Below are 18,872 nucleotides of genomic sequence, written 5' to 3'. Positions count from 1 at the left end.
GAAGAGATTTTGTTGGTAGCCTTTTTCCCGAAATATCTAAACAGAATGTCTAAATATGTTTTGATGACATATTTTAAAGTGGTATTTATGATTAGTGTCATGATCAATAGATTCCGACCGAAAAATGGATTTTTCGGATGAGGGCTCCTTAATGAATTTAAATACATATAGATAATAGTTTTAGGGCATCGACTTTCTTGAGATCCTATAAAATACGTTTTAATTATTATTTTTGTATGTTTTAAGCATGATAAATTATGAAATTTTATATAATCAATCATATTAAATCGATATCAAAGTCAATAAATAATGTACAACCCAAAACAGACGGCCGAACTGACGTGACAATGACATTTGGCGCGCTAAACATGGCGGATTTTCGGCCTCATTAGACGGAGACGGAGATATTTACGTATATTCATGTTTCATTTTATGTACGCACTGAAATACTGTTATATTGTTTTCCTGCTAGTTAAAGTGCTGAGTAAGAACGAGATAGATATATGTTTATGTATGTGCCTTCAAAATGGGTGCTATTTATATAAGCAATTGTACGTATAGAACAATATGTCGTGTCCCTACTATATAGGTCTATGCATTAGACACAATATAACAACATGAATATACGTAAATATCTCCGTCTCCGTCTAATGAGGCCGAAAATCCGCCATGTTTAGCGCGCCAAATGTCATTGTCACGTCAGTTCGGCCGTCTGTTTTGGGTTGTACATTATTTATTGACTTTGATATCGATAATATGATTGCTTATATAAAATTTCTAATTTTATCATGCTTAAAACATACAAAAATAATAATTAAAACATATTTTATAGGATCTCAAGAAAGTCTATGCCCCAAAACTATTATCTATATATATTTAAATTCATTATGGAGCCCTCATCCGAAACATAGATTATACACTTAATATATTTGAATCCGAAATATCGGACACCATTTTTCGGTCGGAATCTATTCATCATGACAATAATCATAAATACCTCTTTAAAATATGTCATCAAAACATATTTAGACATTCTGTTTAGATATTTCGGGAAAAAGGCTACCGACAAATTCTCATCGGAACTATTTAAATAAAATAGTTTTATTCCGCAGTGAGTAAAACACTATTGTAAATTCGTTAAATATTTATTAATTAAGTGATTTTAGAGAGGAAGTCACAAGGAATGACGTTTGTAATTTCATTAACGAATAAATGTTCTGTAGGTGTTTTGTTTTATCAGGCGGTCCCTTGATAAGTTTAAAATTTGCGTGCGGTGCGGTAGTGCGGTGCACCTTCCTTGAGGTGCGCTGCGGTAGTGTGTTACGGACTTTAGAGTCAGCAAAACAATTAAAATAGATTGTAATAGTCTAAGAAAAACACGTACTCAAAATACGATAACATTCAGCATGCTAGAAATGGGCTGATGGCACTGTACTATGCCATATCTTTATGTTTTGCGGCAAACGACAACTTTATAAAATCAGTGTAGCAAATTTTAAAAATCGTCATATCGTTTACTTGGAAAATTTGAAGCACGAACTCGTCTTAGATTTCACATAATATCTAAATCACATCATCTTTGCACATAACAATATACTTACTTCCTATTAAAGTATAAATTCTACAAATACATTCATACTCAACAATATTTAAAATAAAATAAGCCAAGAACGTTTATCGATAAAACCTACTAACATTAAAATCTTCTGGGCAGCACTAAAACCGCCATGTTTTGTGGCCAGATGACGTCACAGTGGCACGAATTTTTTGTTGACGTTTCATTTCCATAGGTTTCCTACTTCAGTGTATAACAGTGATTTCGAACGTCAGTGACAGTAGTAGTAGTTTTATTTTTCCAAATGGAAAGGCAAAGGTATCACACCATACAGCCTAATCTTCTATATATATATTTTTTTAAAGTAATATAATATTATGAAATGAAGCTGATTAATATAAAACATGCCATGGCACGAAATGAAATGAGATGAGATAATATTTTTATGAAAATTAATAATTTGGAGTGAAATAAAATGAAGAATTTGAGACATTAATCAACTGGGATGAAATTAAATGAAATGAGATGATTTGTGATGAAATATAATCTCAGTAAAATGGTGGTCGTTTACTGAAATTTTTTCAGTGGACTTTTTGGAGGATCCCGAGAAGTTATGTCCAACGGCTTTGTTTCATTTTCCCAAATTTGTGCACTTTCACAGATACTAAACAGTTAATAAACCACCGTTATTACACATTTAAACCTGAAGAAACACTAAATAGACAAAACAAATCGCACAACTTCACACCTCGCGTTCCCGCCAAAAAGTCTCTCGAACGTCATATTTCTTGGAGCGAAATCGGTATATTTGAACCCAAAAACGGTATTTGACAAAAAAAAATACAATGTTCAATCAATTGCGTTTATTTAGACTATACAGGGGAAAAAAACTTACAGACTAATTTATAACAATCATACTTAAGTATAATTATTTTTTATACCAATATTCTTTTGGCCATAGCCGCGGTCATCTTCGAATTAATTTCAAAATCATAACAATTAGCTGTGTTAAAGTCGTTTTGCATGTAATAGACCAGTGATTGATTCAGTAGACAGCCTATTTCGCTGTTTTGTTTTCAAAAGATTAATATGTGAAAATATGCGTTCAACGATAGCGTATGAATGGGGAAGTGATAAAATATTAAAGATGAAATTAGACAACACAGGAAAGCGACTATCTTGAGCCAGTCTGGAAACTCTTCTTCCCATTTTTGTCTATAATATTGTACATACACACATTTGGAAGTCATCGTGGCCTAAAGGATAAGACGTCGGGTGCATAGTTACGTGTTGAGCGATGCACCGGTGTTCGAATCCCGCAGGCGGGTACCAATTTTTCTAATGAAATACGTACTCAACAAATGTTTACGATTGACTTCCACGGTGAAGGAATAACATCGTGTAATAGAAATCAAACCCGCAAAATTATAATTTGCGTAATTACTGGTGGTGGGACCTCTTGTGAGTCCGCGCGGGTAGGTACCACCGCCCCGCCTATTTCTGCCGTGAAGCAGTAATGCGTTTCGGTCTGAAGGGTAGGGCAGCCGTTGTAACTATACTGAGATCTTAGAACTTATATCTCTAGGTGGGTGACGCATTTACGTTGTAGATGTCTATGGGCTCCAGTAACCACTTAACACCAGGTGGGCTGTGAGATCGTTCGCACAACTAAGCAATAAAATAAAAAATAAATACATATTTTTCTCTTCTTACACTCGCACTTGTGCTTGTTGGCTCCTCGTCAGACGACATTTGAATTTGAATTTGAACTTCTCTTATTTTGTAGGCACTCTTTAGGAAAGTTACTCTCTCTTCAAAGTTAAGAAAATTAATAAAAAAATTAAACGAATTCCTGTTTATATAGACTAGACAGGTAAATTCCAGAGCCCCTTATAGCATCGAGCTGTAGGACATAAGGGTATTCCCCAAAATATATGGAACATTCTGCACTAGATCCATCCATACTTAATAAATATTAAGGGCTTCCCCGTAACATTAAAGTTAAATGAAAAGGGCTACCTCCTTAAAAATGTAAAATCGGTAGAATTTCCATGTATACTCTGAAATCGTAGAAAAATCGTTATATTTAGGTATTTCGGTAGAACAGAGCCCATGTCGGTAGAAATACCGAAAAATCGGTAGGTTCGAGACCACTGTACTAACATAACACGTAGAATGTTCGGCGTTCGATGAATTCGGCGGCTTGGATTATATCGGCATTGCTAATTTTAATGGTACGCGGAGTAAGCACGGCAGTCACGAACACACTGAATTAGTCGCGAACGCGAGTCGCGAGACCTTGTGGAGCGCTTCGTGATTTGTCGGCGCCGCTCGGATCCGCTTCGGCAAGCCAATCACGGGAAAGTTTTAGATTTTTCATTATTCACATCATAAGTCTCCTTTAGTGCTCTGAGATTAAAATTCGACAAATTTTCACTTTTATTATTTATATTGTCATCCAGATTCATTAATTAAGTTTGGAATAGAGAAATATTTTTTCTAATTTCGGTGAGTTGTTACAGTGCCGACTCGACAACAAGTAGTGGGTTGATTTGTTATGTATCCAATTCGACGATCGGCGTGATCTCTCGCGTTGATGCACCGTTTATAATTTGTTCTCAGATGGACGTCCGGGATATGTACCATTGCTATTAACTGGTATGTTTACATTATCATCCATCACTGTATTCTGATCAAACAGAAATTGAGTCGCGTTAGGGTACTATGTAAGTATATCACTATATTTTTTTACACGAGGTTTACGTATGTGTCCCAATAGGCTTCTTGTGTGGGGAGAGTTATTTACACTTTTATTAGGCTTGGAAATAGCGTCAACTTTTACGATATTTTCGGTGATGTCGTAGTTGTTTTCAATGATAAAATTAGGAGATTTATCTATTTCTTTCCGTTTATCTAACGTTTGTTGAGACGCAAGCGACGCCAAAAACATAAGTTGTTTAGATTGTTCGGCAACATGGTTGAAAATTGGCTCTATCACTAGAGTCTTTACGTTAGATGTCATAAATATCATTTCATGTTGGTCAGTCTGGTATTGTTCCTGCGCGAGTACCGGTTCATCGATTTTACATTTGCAGTCAACCACGATTTTTTCTGTAACGATAGGGCTGTCACTAGCAGCGGAATAATTTCGCTCACTCAACAGTTCGACAGCTGAAACAATTTTTGTTGTATTTTGTGCAGAAGACCTACAGGGACAGATTTTGATTTCATCACTGGGATTACTTGTGTTTGTGCTTGGCTTCAGTATCCGAGACGACGTAGCAAAAGTTACTCTGGAAGGATTATAAAAATGTTCTTCTTCATCCATTTTTACTAACATTTTATTGAGGATGTCGTGGGTAAGAATACAATCATTCACAACTGAAAGTTCTTTTCTTGGTTTCTTTTTGGACGAAATACCAATTCCTTTTTCTGTACACGATAGGTTTGAATTGAGTTCTGGAGTTGCAGCTATACTTTCATTATTAGTTCGCACGGTCAGAGAAGGTACTTCAATTGTCAGCCAACATTGATTTGAGCAAGGTACTTCTGTTATATCTGGTTGATTGATCTTCCTGTTTATCTCCATCGCATCACCGCAACTTTCTTGTGTTAAATTCGATGTGTAACATTTCGATAGCGACATTAAATGATCAGGATTGACTAAACGAATATTTGTAGAGCTCCGGGAAGCGATTGTTGAAGGAACTCGCGTCGCAGTGTCGCTAACGGCGCCGCGGTCTGGAACATTCGAGTTCAGTTGGTCGCAGTCCTTCAAGTACACTGTACCGTTGAACAGTTTGGATTCAATCGCCTTCATTACATCAACAGTGATCGGCCTGCAAGCATTGAGCAGTACCCTGTTACGCGGCGAACTTAAGAATGCATCCGTTAATCTTTTCAACTTCTTGTTAAAGTCCGGATTCTTGCAAAGCTGTGTAGGATCATACAAACGATTTCGGGGTTTATGAAATAAGTAACTACACATTTTCACTTTCATACTATCGTCTGTTCTAGTTTCGCTTTGTGCACCAGATTTACTTTCTAAGAACAAAGTGTTGTTCATTGTATTACTGATGCCAGAATTATTTTGATTCGTAATTTTACCACCATCAGTTTGTATTTCCGAAATGTTCAGTTGTTTTGAACAGTCATTTAAGTTACGACCCTGCGGCTTGTTTTTTGACATTTTCATTGCATCTTCTTTCAAATCAAGATATTTTAATTCAGAAGTGGATGTACTATTTCCATGTTCACAACTTAAATGACTTTGTAAAGTGAAATCGTTTTTGGTCTGAATAACGTTAGCTGCAATAGTAAATAATTATTAACAGAAATAATGCCAATACGTTATGTAAGAGGCTGAGGAATGCATTGAATTTATTAAAAAAAAACCCTTTTTAATATCTTAATATCATAATTATCTGATAAATCTGTTATACTGCGTGATATATAAATGTTAGAATCGCAGAAATATCACTAATTTGTAAACTAAAACCAAATATTTTCATTTACTGGAAGTATAAATTAAAACTCACCTGTATTTACATGATCATTTTCAATAGACTGGACTTTGTTATCAGCAAATTCTATCACATTATCAAAAATATTCAAATGCAATTGTTCTTCCATTTCAGACTTTAATATTATATTTGTGTCTTGCAACACTTTTTCTTGTATATCTTCTGCATTGGACACATTGTTGGTTGCAACTCGGTAACATTTAGTTTCTTCTACAATTATCGGTTTATCTTCACATACTTTTGTAGCTCGTTGATCTTTACTTTCTTGACAATCACGCACGTTGCCGTAGACGCCAGCAATTTTTGGTACTATTTTCTCAATTAGTTTAGTTTTCGCTTCATTTGAATTTTCGATTGTTTCGCGAAGGTAATCAAGATTAGGGGAAATATCTTTATTTTTTTCAGTCTTTACCACATCTTCACCAGAAACATTATTGCATGTTTCATTTTCGATCATTTTTTCTGTTTTGCCAGTGTGTAAATACAGTGTGTGTAATGGTATTTTGGTATTTTGTAATGAGTCAATCAGATCTTCAAAATCTGTAGGTTCGGATTTTATTTCAATAACCTTTCCATTGGTTTCAGTGCTCTCTTCGCTTCTTCTCCCGTGCTCCCTTGTTTCGTTGACCAAATCTTGGTCCACATCTATCGTTTCTATGAAAGGTTCAATGACTTCTAAGTCTGGTTTAGATTCTGGAAGATTTATTACCATGTCAGTTGATATTGCAAATTAACTTATAATTTAATCTAGTCATTAATATCAATTAGTGTTTTTACTAATATTTTTAAGTATTATTATTTACTAGAGTATGGACTGTTACAGTACCGTGCAGCCTTAATGACCTTTGCTGTAATCATCCTGAGAATTTGAAGCTAATTCGCCTGTCCTAACTTTTTGTTTAAGCGAAATTTAAAATCCCATTCTCATTACACAAAAATAAACACTATTTGGTGCCACTGAACGCGGATATTTAACTACGCTAGTTGACTACTCCATACGGTTCAAAAACTCAAGACAACATTTCAACTAAATGTTACTAAATTTCACCTTTATTGCAAAGAAAAAAGAAGCCGATTTTGATAAGCCGATATTTTCAGAGCCGCACTGGCGGGGTGTTTGTATTTTAAGCAGATCACGTGATCTTTTTAAAGTTTCCCAAAATCGATTAGATCGGCGGCATTATCACGCTTACTGCGTTTTCGTATAACTTCAGAGTTCCGAAAGCAATCAGAAGTTGTTGGGATTTTTACGATGTTTTTTACCCTTTTACGTTTACGGCCATAAATTTTTGTGAAATAAAAATTATTCAAGTTATTACATACATAAAGTCGAACTAGATGATACGGATTTTTATTCCCAGCCTTAGGTAAATGATATCTACCTCCTCTATTCATAAATACATTGTGCAAAATTTTAATTTTAATTATCAGCTTGAATGTTCTAGAATCTTGTAACCGGATCCCGTACTGTAAATTACATTTTGTGGTTTTTCTTCTCTCTCTCTCTCTCTCGTCGTCACTATAGTTACTGTTATTACGTAAACATTGAAGTGTTAAAAAATCAATAAACTTGCCAGTGTCTATAGAAGCTTCCGCGTTGTTCATCCAATTCTCCTTTTCCTGTAAATTAAATTTAAACTGATGAGATCTGCATTATTTTCTACTAATACTTTTCAGGGTTTCCCACAAAGAGCATATCAAGTCTAAAACTGAAGACAGTGTTCTATGAGGATAATCGATTCCACCAATAAAAAAAAGGTCAGTAGTAATGAAAATAGTTTCGGAATAAATAATATTTGAACACAACGGAATAACTATTCTTCTGCTGACCCTCGAATTATGTTTTGCGCAAGGTGCCGTTATATGCGTCGTAGCAAAAATAAGGGCGGCCCATATCAAAAGATGTAACTTTTTCATCGTTTAAATTGGTGGACAACCTTACGACGCATCTGGTGCGCTCAAGGAAAGCCCCCGGTAACCGGGGCTAAAGGGAAGGGGTGGGAGTCAAAGAAACCGGACGCCCCGCGGTCGGCGGCAGTCGTTTTACAGCTGCTGCCGACGGTGAAGGTTAAAGGCCTCGCATACGGGGAGGTGCCTTCACCGGGCGCGCGATAGCGTGGACATAGACGCCATAGTCGTAAAGGGTTGCCTCCGAACAGGAGTCTCGCCGTGTTCGAGCGGTTCCTGGGTGGGCTCGAGGCGTTGGTTCATCGCTTCAAGTCTCGCCCGGTGATACTGGCGGGGACCTCAACCCTAAATGTGCAGCGTGGAGTTCCAACCGCACGGACTCTGACGGACCCTGTCGGAGTGGGCTTTCGCGACCGGTTTCTGTTTTCTAAACAGAGGTTCGGTTGCGACTAGCGTACGGTGGAACGGGGAATCACACGTAGACGTGTCATTCGCGTTTTCATCCACCGCGCGCCGTGACCGTTACTGGCGCCTCCTCGAGGGTGCGGAGACACTCTCGGACCATCGGTTCGTCCGATTCGAGCTCTCCGCTTCCACCTCGTTACTTACCATCAGATGGGCCGTACGCAAGCCCGTCTACAAAGCCAATAAAAATAAGTCAATCGAATGGAACGAAAGATAAAGATTCTGATTTATACGACAGGATAATCGCAGACGGAAAGAAGAAACAAAATCAAAATCATTCAAGTCATAAAGTACAGGGTGGCCCATAAGTCCTTTGAAAAGTAAAATTTGAATAAAACGAACAGGGCGCGCGTGAGCGGTGCAGGGGAAGCGGGGGGAGTAACTTCGGTTTCTGGGAATTTAGTCGCGATGGAGCGTTTTACCGGAGCGGACCGTGCGTTTTGTGTGCGCGAGTTTTATAAAAACGACAATTCGGCAACCGTTGCGCGGCGTAAATTTCGAGAACACAAAGGTTTACACAACTTTGACGACACTCCAACTCTTCAAACGATTAAGAACTGGGTTGCTAAGTTCGAGGAGACCGGTTCGACGTTAGATAAACCGCGGTTGGGTCGCCCAAGGACGTCACGTACGGAACAAAACATAGACACAGTGACACAGTCTATTCGCGAAAATCCGACACAGTCAACTCGTAAGCGCGCCAGAGCATTAAACGTATCCAGGACATCGTTACAACGGATTTTGAAGAAAGATTTACATATGCACCCTTACAAAATTCAGTTGGTTCAAGAATTAAAGGAAACTGACGGTATTCAAAGACAAAATTATGCGAATGAAATGTATTGAATCGGTTTACTTCCTTCAATAACATAATGTTCTCTGACGAGGCTCATTTCCATGCCAACGGGCATGTTAGTAAACAAAATTGCCGCTATTGGAGCCCCATCAATCCAAAACTTAAGCATCAGAAGCCCTTACATAGTCCGAAAGTGACTGTTTGGGCCACTATGTCAGCCCATGGTATCCTAGGGCCTTACTTCTTTGAGGATGGCAGAGGGCGCGCAGTTACTGTTACGTCGGAGCGATATGTGGCTATGATCGAAGAGTTTTTCATACCAGAATTGCAAAACTTTTCAGGCTTTAATGACAGGACGTGGTTTCAACAGGATGGGGCCACTTCTCACACCTCTAACACTGCTATGCCCGTTATCCGTCAACTTTTTCCTGGAAAAGTTATCTCTAAGAGAGGAGACATTTCCTGGCCTCCACGTAGTCCAGATCTGACCCCGATGGATTTTTTTCTGTGGGGCTACCTTAAGGCTAAAGTATACGACACAAACCCGCGGTCAATTGAGGCCCTAAAAGAAAACATCCGCAGAGAAATGACAAGCATTTCAGCAGTGACGTGCCGCGCAGTCATCGACAATTTTAGACGTCGTTTGCAAGAGTGCCGTGATCGCAACGGATTACATTTAGGAGATGTTATTTTCAAAAAATAATTCCCGTTTTTTAAGCTTTTTATGTAAATAAAAATTTAATTCATAATGTAATTAGTTTTATTTTAATAATTTTTTTTTCATATCAAAGGACTTATGGGCCACCCTGTACTAAGATTTCGGACTTACGAAGTCTTCAGACATTATTACAAGTCTTTTCTCGATCAGTTCCCGCCATTCCGGAAACGCACTGGTTATTATTGACGGGTATCTGGAATAGAACATTCCAATGATTCGCTCTTTATGTTGAGATAAACGAACCGCTATCATCTCGAACAGCCACTGCCGCTGGTGAGCATCGGCAATGCTAAACGACACTTTAGGAGTGACGTCATTTGGGGTCAAAATGCACGAGGTAGCTATACATGATAATTAATACATAGATAATAATATGGTATTCATACTGTTTTTGGCAGGAATGTATAATAATGAAGTTCGCAAATAATCGTTTAGAAAAAAAAGAGTTAACAATGTGTCCATTAACTTTGGACGAACCATTAGTATAAAACACAACCTGTTTTACCGATAAAGTAAACTATGTAGTTTTTGCTCTTGTCCTTATTTTTTCATACAAAAATAATGATCACTATACCCGGGTGGCCAACTTAATTTGAACCAAGATCTATACTGTTTACTGACGAAACAATCTACTATCCACCAATAACATTTCTTGAAATTTAATGAAACAATGTAGTTCAGTATACAAATAAGTTGTAAGAGCATATTTTCTTTTATTAAAAAGATTAACGTAGCGCTGAAATTATATAAGCTGAACCTGAACCCGATACTAGCTGAACCCGTCCACTTCGCTGAGCATTTAAAATTAACATTATTATTTCTCACCCCCACAAAGAATTTCATCATTAACGACCCCGCAACTGGTGTAGGGAATCCAACACTCATATAAATATTAGCCTATCCATTAATTACATGTATTTTCTACATGGATACCAAGTTTCAAGTCAATCGGATACATGGTTCAGTAGTTATAACGCATCATCCGTCAAAACCACTGTAGATTTATTATATATCAGTATAGAAAAGAGAACTATTGTGTGGAAGAGAGGATAAATAATGTGACGTAATGATCATTAACAAATGATACAAGATGAAGATGATGCCTGCAGCAATTGGTGATTGCGTTGCATAGTCTGTTCTAGGTATTTATTTATATTTTTTTGTTTTGCCACGATCGACCGGTCGAGCGCGATCTACCGGTTTGCTACTCCCTACTAATACACAACGAACAGTATGATGTCTTGCCAGGGTGCAAGTTACTGATTGGGTTTACGAGATTTTTTTTACAATGTTTCGATTTTATTTAGCGTAATTAAAACGACTACTTTTACGATTTCATCTCGCGTTTCTTCCTGTCACTATATCGTGGGGAGCAAGGTTATTTGGTTTATGCTAAATTTCGGTCCATTTTGCTAGCGTAACCTAACAAGTAGGCGAGCTCACGGGGCTCTAACCTGAGGACGTTACCAACACTAGCCCTAACAAGAGCAGTGCTTCGCAGAATCTACTACCGGATCGGAAATACGACGCACTGAGAAGATTCGGCGAGAAACTCAGTGGGCTGTGCCTGTGGGTTAATTTACTCACTGAACCCTTTCGATGAGAACGGAGACTGGTGCTCGAGGTAGCTAAAAGCTGATCGTGGATCGCGATAGTGGATCGGGAGGATCCGAAATGACGTGTTTAGGGCGATGGCGACTGTTTACCATTCGGTCCGCAGGATCGGGCAGGTATGTGCGTTACGTGTAGTGGTAATCTTCTCTTGTCCTCCATGTAAGAGTTAAAATATGCGACAGTCGCCTTTGAACCTGTGCCGTCAAAAGAATACCATGACAGGTATATTGCGACCTTGAAATGCCGAAAAAGGAGATAACCTTTGGCGGTATTTGTTCATGGAAGACCGAAGCCCGAGCGCGGCGAGCGTGAATCTTTAAAAGTGCCCCTCATGACACCGCCACTGGCTGCTCTGTGATGTTCGTATAGCGCCGCACTCCGCCACTGTCCGCGGGCAGTTCGGGGCCGCGGGTGATGGGCAGTTCGTTAATTAGGGATGTCGCCACTAGCGTTTAAAATTTATATATTTTTTGGTTTCCGGCCGCCTGTTAAACAAATAAGTTACATACGTTGATCGTACTATTTGTTTAAGTTTATAATGTATGACAAATCAGTTTATTTGAAGGATCCGTTATTGTGATGAAGGAAACTAAATGTAGGTATTCTTTCTGCAGCTTAATGACAAACATAACTTGAGACCTGTGGAAATGTAAACTTACTTCTGGGCCACAGCTCTCTGTAATTTGGTTGGTCTTTTTATAGACTCGGCCGGTATAGGAGAGTTCTCGCAGTAGGCGTACCAGTACTCATATAGCGATTCCCTGGTCACCTCCTTCAGCTGATACCAACGCTTCTGCAGTAGCATCGGTGAGCACTGATGACCTCTGGAAAGGAACTATTAATTTTAAGATATACAATTTACTGGTGTACTTTACTGATATACTCTTGTGTGCCAGATACCGGTCAGATACCGCCATATTGTCTATTTTTGGTATTATAAAAACAAGGAATGTTTATAAAACTGCGAATGTACTGGTGGTAGGTTCTATTGTGACCCCGCTCGAATAGGTACCACAATCCTACTTATTTCTGCCCCGAAGCATACACATTCCGGTTTGGGGGACGAACAGTTCATCTGCTATAGAATAAAATTGAGACTGCGAACTAATGTCTAAGATGAGTGGCTATTGACATACCACATCGATAACGACTCTGTCCCCCTTCCGTTGAAGGAGCTCATTAGTGTTAGGACCAGGCTTCGTAGGCGTTTTAACAGAAGGCCGTCTTTAAGCTTACCTCGAGTTGTAGAGGGCGGTGGCCGCAGTCCAGGCGCCGGCCAGACTGTCTCCGGACCTGTCCTCTATGTCAAACTTCATCACCAGCTCGAAAAGATCAATCAACGGCTGACGATCCTGAGTTTGACATCTCATACCATCCTGAAAGTGAGATATCACAACGTTCTATTGCTTGAATGGGAATGTGTCGTCGAAGCCCATAGACATCACAGCGTCAATACCGCCACCCACTACGAGACACGAGATCGAAGTCAAAATATGCCCTATATACCTTTGTAACTATGTAAATTTATAAATATTAATTATGGAAATAAATTTTATGGTGTTTTGTTTGTTTGTTCTTATCTAAAAGTTTGTGTTCTTCAGAGAAGTTGGCAGCAGTAGCATGTGGTACTCCACAGTGGGATATGTAGAGTACAAATATTTTTCAAAATTGTTTTTTGTAGTATTTTACTAGATATTCAGCTAACATACGTTTTCAATTAGATCTATTTTCTCATGGACGAGAGCAAAGTCAAATATAATCCATTCCATGTGGGACATTCGGTCCTTAGCCGATACATTTTCACTCTTATCATCTGCTGCATAAAGTTTCTTCAGCTTCTTCAGTACTAAAGTTTTCATGTGGTACCTGTTAATATTTTTTAAGAGAAGTATTTAGATAGCACCTATTACATAAGATTTATTGGCAAAAAAGATTTAATATAATTTGGCTATGTGTGAGAAGTGTGGATGTGTCAGAATCAGTGATATCATTTGCACCCTCTGATACATAGCGACATTACTACTAGACTGTCATATACTCATATAACACTATATATTTTGAACTGATTAAAAAAATACATAAACTGTGGTTTTTTTCACATGACCAATTTATTAAGAAACAGAGATTTTGTGTTATCTTTTTAACAGTTCGTTTTTTTTTATTGCCCTTGTAGGCACACGGCCCACATGTTGGTGTTCTAATCTCAGTTTTAAATTCTGGATTTCACTATATGTGCATCGAATCTATATACATATTATTCTTTAAAACAGCTACTTACCATGGCAATCTGTTAGTTTCAAAATGCATCTTCATATTTGTCCAGAGTTCTTTATTTGATTCCATTTCGTCTATTAGTTGGTTCTCCGAAACCAATATAGGATTCTTTTGATGTTCAGAGCTTTCCAGTGCAAGGTTGTTCGAGATATCTAGTTAAAATTGACAACAAGTTAGTTATGCTTTGTTTGAGTAAAATTTAATTTGGAGTTTTATATTAATTTATTGAAACATATTCACATACAGTCTTACACAAGGAAAAGGAATTTGGTCCCGACTTATAATTTCTCTATTTCTCTGTGTAATCTTTAACTTAAATCTATATATTAATACGTGAAGCAAAAACTTTGTATCCCTTTATACGAAAAAAAAATGCGCGGACGGAGGAGTATGAAATTTTCCACACTTATAGAGAATATAGAAAAGAAGTGCACAACGCTAATATTTTTTTTAAATAATGCATAAAAGATACATTAAATCGATAAAGAAAACATTACACACACTACGTACCGTGTATTTGACGCACACACGCATGCATGCATGCTATTTATTGTCAAGCTGATGTTCTTGACGTCTGTTGTCAAATTGAGAATAGATTAAATATTATAACTTTGCATAGACCTATATAGTAGGGACACGACATATTGTTCTATACGTACAATTGCTTATATAAATAGCACCCATTTTGAAGGCACATACATAAACATATATCTATCTCGTTCTTACTCAGCACTTTAACTCGCAGGAAAACAATATAACGGTATTTCAGTGCGTACATAAAATGAAACATGAATATACGTAAATATCTCCGTCTCCGTCTAATGAGGCCGAAAATCCGCCATGTTTAGCGCGCCAAATGTCATTGTCACGTCAGTTCGGCCGTCTGTTTTGGGTTGTACATTATTTATTGACTTTGATATCGATTTAATATGATTGCTTATATAAAATTTCTTATTTTATCATGCTTAAAACATACAAAAATAATAATTAAAACATATTTTATAGGATCTCAAGAAATTCGTCGGAACTATTTAAATAAAATAGTTTTATAACACTATTGTCAACTCGTTAAATATTTAATAATTAAGTGATTTTAGAGAGGAAGTCACTAGGAATGACGTTTGTAATTTTATTAACGAATAAATGTTCCTGTGTTTTTTTTATCAGTCGGTCCCTTGATAAGTTTAAAATTTGAATCTCACTTGAGAGTGATTCAAATGGTGCGGCGTACCTTCCTTGAGGTGCACTGCGGTAGTGTGTTACGGACTTTAGAGTCAGCAAAACAATTAAAATAGATTGTAATAGTCTAAGAAAAACACGTACTCAAAATACGATAACATTCAGCATGCTAGAAATGGGCAGATGGCACTGTACTACGCCATATCTTTATGTTTTGCGGCAAACGACAACTTTATAAAATCAGTATAGCAAATTTAAAAAATCGTCATATCGTTTACTTGGCAAATTTGAAGCACGAACTCGTCTTAGATTTCACATAATATCTAAATCACATCATCTTTGCACATAACAATATACTTACTTCCTATTAAAGTATAAATTCTACAAATACATTCACTCAACAATATTTAAAATAAAATGAGCCAAGAACGTTTATCGATAAAACCTACTAACATTAAAATCTTCTGGGCAGCACTAAAACCGCCATGTTTTGTGGCCAGATGACGTCACAGTGGCACGAATTTTTTGTTGACGTTTCATTTCCATAGGTTTCCTACTTCAGTGTAACTTTGTTATTATTTTTTATAGTGTAGTCTTGGCGATTTTTTTTTTTTTTTTTTTCCTACCTAAGCTGATAGCCTTGAGAGGCTATGTCAGCGTAACCCTAACTTTAGTAGGTGAGCTCACGGGGCTCAAACCTGACGATGTTGCTAACACGAACCCTAGCAAGAGCCGTGCTTCGCAGAATCTACCACCGGATCGGAAACGCGACCCACTGAGAAGATCCGGCGAGAAACTCAGTGGGCTGTGTCTGAGAGTTAGTTTACTCGTCGAGCCCTTCGTCGCAAGCGACGGGTTCGACGAGAACGGTGACCGGTGCTTGAAGTACCTAAAAGCACCGTTAGTGGATCGGGAGGATCCGAGATGACGTGTTTTGGGCGACGTCGACTGCTTTCCATTCTGTCCGCAGGATCGGGAATGTAGTTACCGGCGGCCACGATGAGAGGGTTCTCGTGTCGTGCCGCTTTATCGAAGTGGCGCATGGACGCCGACTGCAGATACTTACTGATGGACTCTAAGTCCAGGTCGTCATGGAGGTCGACGTTCCTGACGAACCACGGGGCTCCGACGGCTATCCTGCAAAAACGGGATTGAATAATTTGGAAGGATTTTAAGTGTATGCGGGCCGCGTGAGCGAACACTACACTTGCATAAGTCATGACGGGGCGTATGCAAGTTTTGTAGAGTGTCACCTTATTTCTAAGGGACATTTTACTTCGCCTACATATCATCGGGTAGAGTCTTGGCGAAATTTGTGATTATCTATATATATAAAAATGAAACCCGTTTTCCGTTGTCACGACATAACATGAAAACGGCTTGACCGATTTGGCTTATTTTTTTTTTGTAGTTTTCTAATACTCTGTACAAGGTTCTTACGGAAACAAATATTAATATCTCTCAGAAATATTGAAAAATATACATTTAATTTTGCATATTTATTTGTGAACTATTCCACGCGAACGAAGTCGTGGGCAAAAGCTAGTAGAAGTATAAAATACAATCTTAATAGTGTACAAACTTACAATCCAATTAATTATAGTCGAATTTCGACTACTACGGGACCTCTAGTATTCTATAATTTTTCAAATCAATCAAAACTCAATTCAAAAAGTTTCGTTTAATTACATATTAGGAAAAGTTTTAATTATTTAAAAAGTGAATAATAGAATTTGTTATGGGAAATATAAATTAAATCTACATCTTCATGTTAAAACTCACTACTAAGCTTTCATAGTGAAGTAGTTGGGGTGAATCATAAAGATTTATGATTTGCTTAGATTGAAGATGTGAAATTCTTATGAGAGACGAAAATAGGCAGTTACCATTGCTAGCAACATTTGTTTCATGATGCACCGAGGCATTTAGCGTTGAACATTCATCGTGTTCCTCATTTGGATCTTTGAATGATTGAGAACCTGAGCTTATTCAGTGCTGAGCTTCATTGTTCATTGATGATTGAAATTGAATTGTCTGTACTTGAAATTCACTAAACATTGACTCTTTAGAATTATTATTAGGATAATGATGAGTTTCTTTGTTATTTTCGATTAATAAGGCCAGTAATGAATCTTCTTTAGATGATACTAAAGAAATTTTAGCAAATTGTTTTTGAAGTGAAACTTCTTAAGCATCATTATGATTCGAAAGTCGATGAAACGAAAAAGCAACAGCAAAAAGAGACATAAACTCATAAGATTTAACGTGGGAGAAAATGAGATAGCCTTGAGAGGCTATTTCAGCGTAACCTTAACTAGTAGGTGAGCTCACGGGGCTCAAACCTGACGACGTTGCTAACACGATCCCTAGCAAGAGCCGTGCTTCGCAGAATCTACCACCGGATCGGAAACGCGACCCACTGAGAAGATCCGGCGAGAAACTCAGTGGGCTGTGTCTGAGAGTTAATTTACTCGTCGAGCCCTTCGTCGCAAGCGACGCACAGTGGGTCGATTCTATGATTTTAGTGACTTAGGCACCAACTTTGTTTTTTTATAATTTTTTTTATGTAGATAGATAGAGCTCGTTAATCTCAATAATAATTGTTTTGGGCAAAAATTACAAAAACTTTATAGTTTGGTCAGAAAAATGTGTTTTGTGATTTTTTTGTATGGAGCGGGTCACATTAAATTAAATTCCTGCTAAGTACCGCGAGGTCCCGCTTTGAAACTTTATTTTCCTTATACCTTGTCTAGTCTACTATCATTTGATGCTATGAACATGTGCATAAAGTTGCAACTCTGCCAAATAAATGGATCGAAAAAAATTCATAAATACATAGAATAAAAACCTTTATATTTTTTTTCGTAAGTGCTTTTAAGTTAAATTTGATATGGATTAGTAAGTAAAAGCACGTAATGATACCCATAATTACATAATACCTAACAACAATACATTTAGTAGGTCTCTAATTATGCAATCTCTCTAAATATTATATATTTTGTTTCACCTTTCGATCTTTGGGTCAGAAGACGAAAGAAGATTGTGTAAAATATCCTCATTAGTCGACGTTCTACTTCTCATTCTTGAATAACATCTCTCTGTATATTTCCGAAAATCTTTATTGCGAGCTTCCGCTGCCTCTTCCGAGAGTTTACCTATACGAATGGCACCAAAGTTCTTCATTATTATATATCACTGCCATGTGCTAACAATTTATGGATACTGGAAGGCATATATAATACCAGGGATATACATTAACATACAATTCTGCAGTATATCTAAAAAATTCCGAAAATTTGGAAACGCGCTCTCCAGATGCAACAGAGTGAAGAATCATGTGAAGCCTCTCTATTAAATCTTTACGTATTCCTGTTATGCGGGCTGTTTCTTCTGCATCCCTGAAAAATCTTCTGGCAGTATTGCCATCATTGGTTGTTCCTACTCCTTGCTTGACAACATCTATAAGTAAACCGCATTCCTTTTTAAACGCTTGCTGTATAGCGCTCTTTCTGATTGATATTTTTTCTTTGTCATCCCCCCTTGCAACCCCATTTCTTGAAGTCCAAACGATAAGACGCAAACAAAAAAGTGTCATATAAAAAATAATCTCACAGGAAACTACATATGATGAAAAAATTGTGAAGTAATAAAATTATATTTACCGATATGAAGTAAGCACTCCATGCATCTTATCCAGGCATGTAAAGATGGCATTCCATACTGGAATATTTCTTCATTATTTTCTCTTTGATAAGCAAGTCACTCCAAAAAACTCTGACGGTTTTGCTTTACAAATATCACAGACAGCAGAAAATGTTTCTGAAAAATATGAGGTTATTT

General features: G+C 37.5%; 1 protein-coding gene and 1 long non-coding RNA gene across 8 annotated transcripts in view; one reads left to right on the top strand and one right to left on the bottom strand.

Annotated features, from left to right (window-relative positions):
* The window catches only part of LOC114245104 (uncharacterized), a 111,752-nt gene that overhangs the window by 21,174 nt on the left and 71,706 nt on the right, over positions 1 to 18,872 (bottom strand). For 2 of the 7 annotated variants that reach the window (XM_089735803.1, XM_089735806.1), the window contains exons 14-17: positions 12,239 to 12,403; positions 10,077 to 10,158; positions 7,653 to 7,698; positions 6,094 to 6,771 (exon numbers count right to left, since the gene is read on the bottom strand). The exons of 3 other annotated variants lie outside the window; for them this stretch is intronic. In XM_089735803.1, the coding sequence (XP_089591929.1) occupies positions 6,094 to 6,771; positions 7,653 to 7,698; positions 10,077 to 10,158; positions 12,239 to 12,403 (971 nt within the window). Of the gene's footprint in view, positions 1 to 2,403; positions 5,864 to 6,093; positions 6,772 to 7,652; positions 7,699 to 10,076; positions 10,159 to 12,238; positions 12,404 to 18,872 lie in introns of those variants that run through there. 2 more of the 7 variants (XM_089735809.1, XM_089735805.1) reach the window with 2 other exon arrangements.
* LOC149500581 (uncharacterized) overlaps positions 7,194 to 18,872 on the top strand; it is a 31,501-nt gene continuing 19,822 nt past the window's right edge. Inside the window, exon 1 of the long non-coding RNA XR_016324791.1 lies at positions 7,194 to 7,445. This is a non-coding gene — a long non-coding RNA (uncharacterized LOC149500581). The remainder of the gene's footprint in view (positions 7,446 to 18,872) is intronic.

This window comes from Bombyx mandarina, chromosome 20 (assembly GCF_030267445.1).
Source record: "Bombyx mandarina strain Sakado chromosome 20, ASM3026744v2".
Lineage (NCBI taxonomy): Eukaryota > Metazoa > Arthropoda > Insecta > Lepidoptera > Bombycidae > Bombyx > Bombyx mandarina.
The sequence above is the reverse complement of the archived record's forward strand: the minus strand, read 5'-3'. Positions and strand labels throughout refer to the sequence as shown.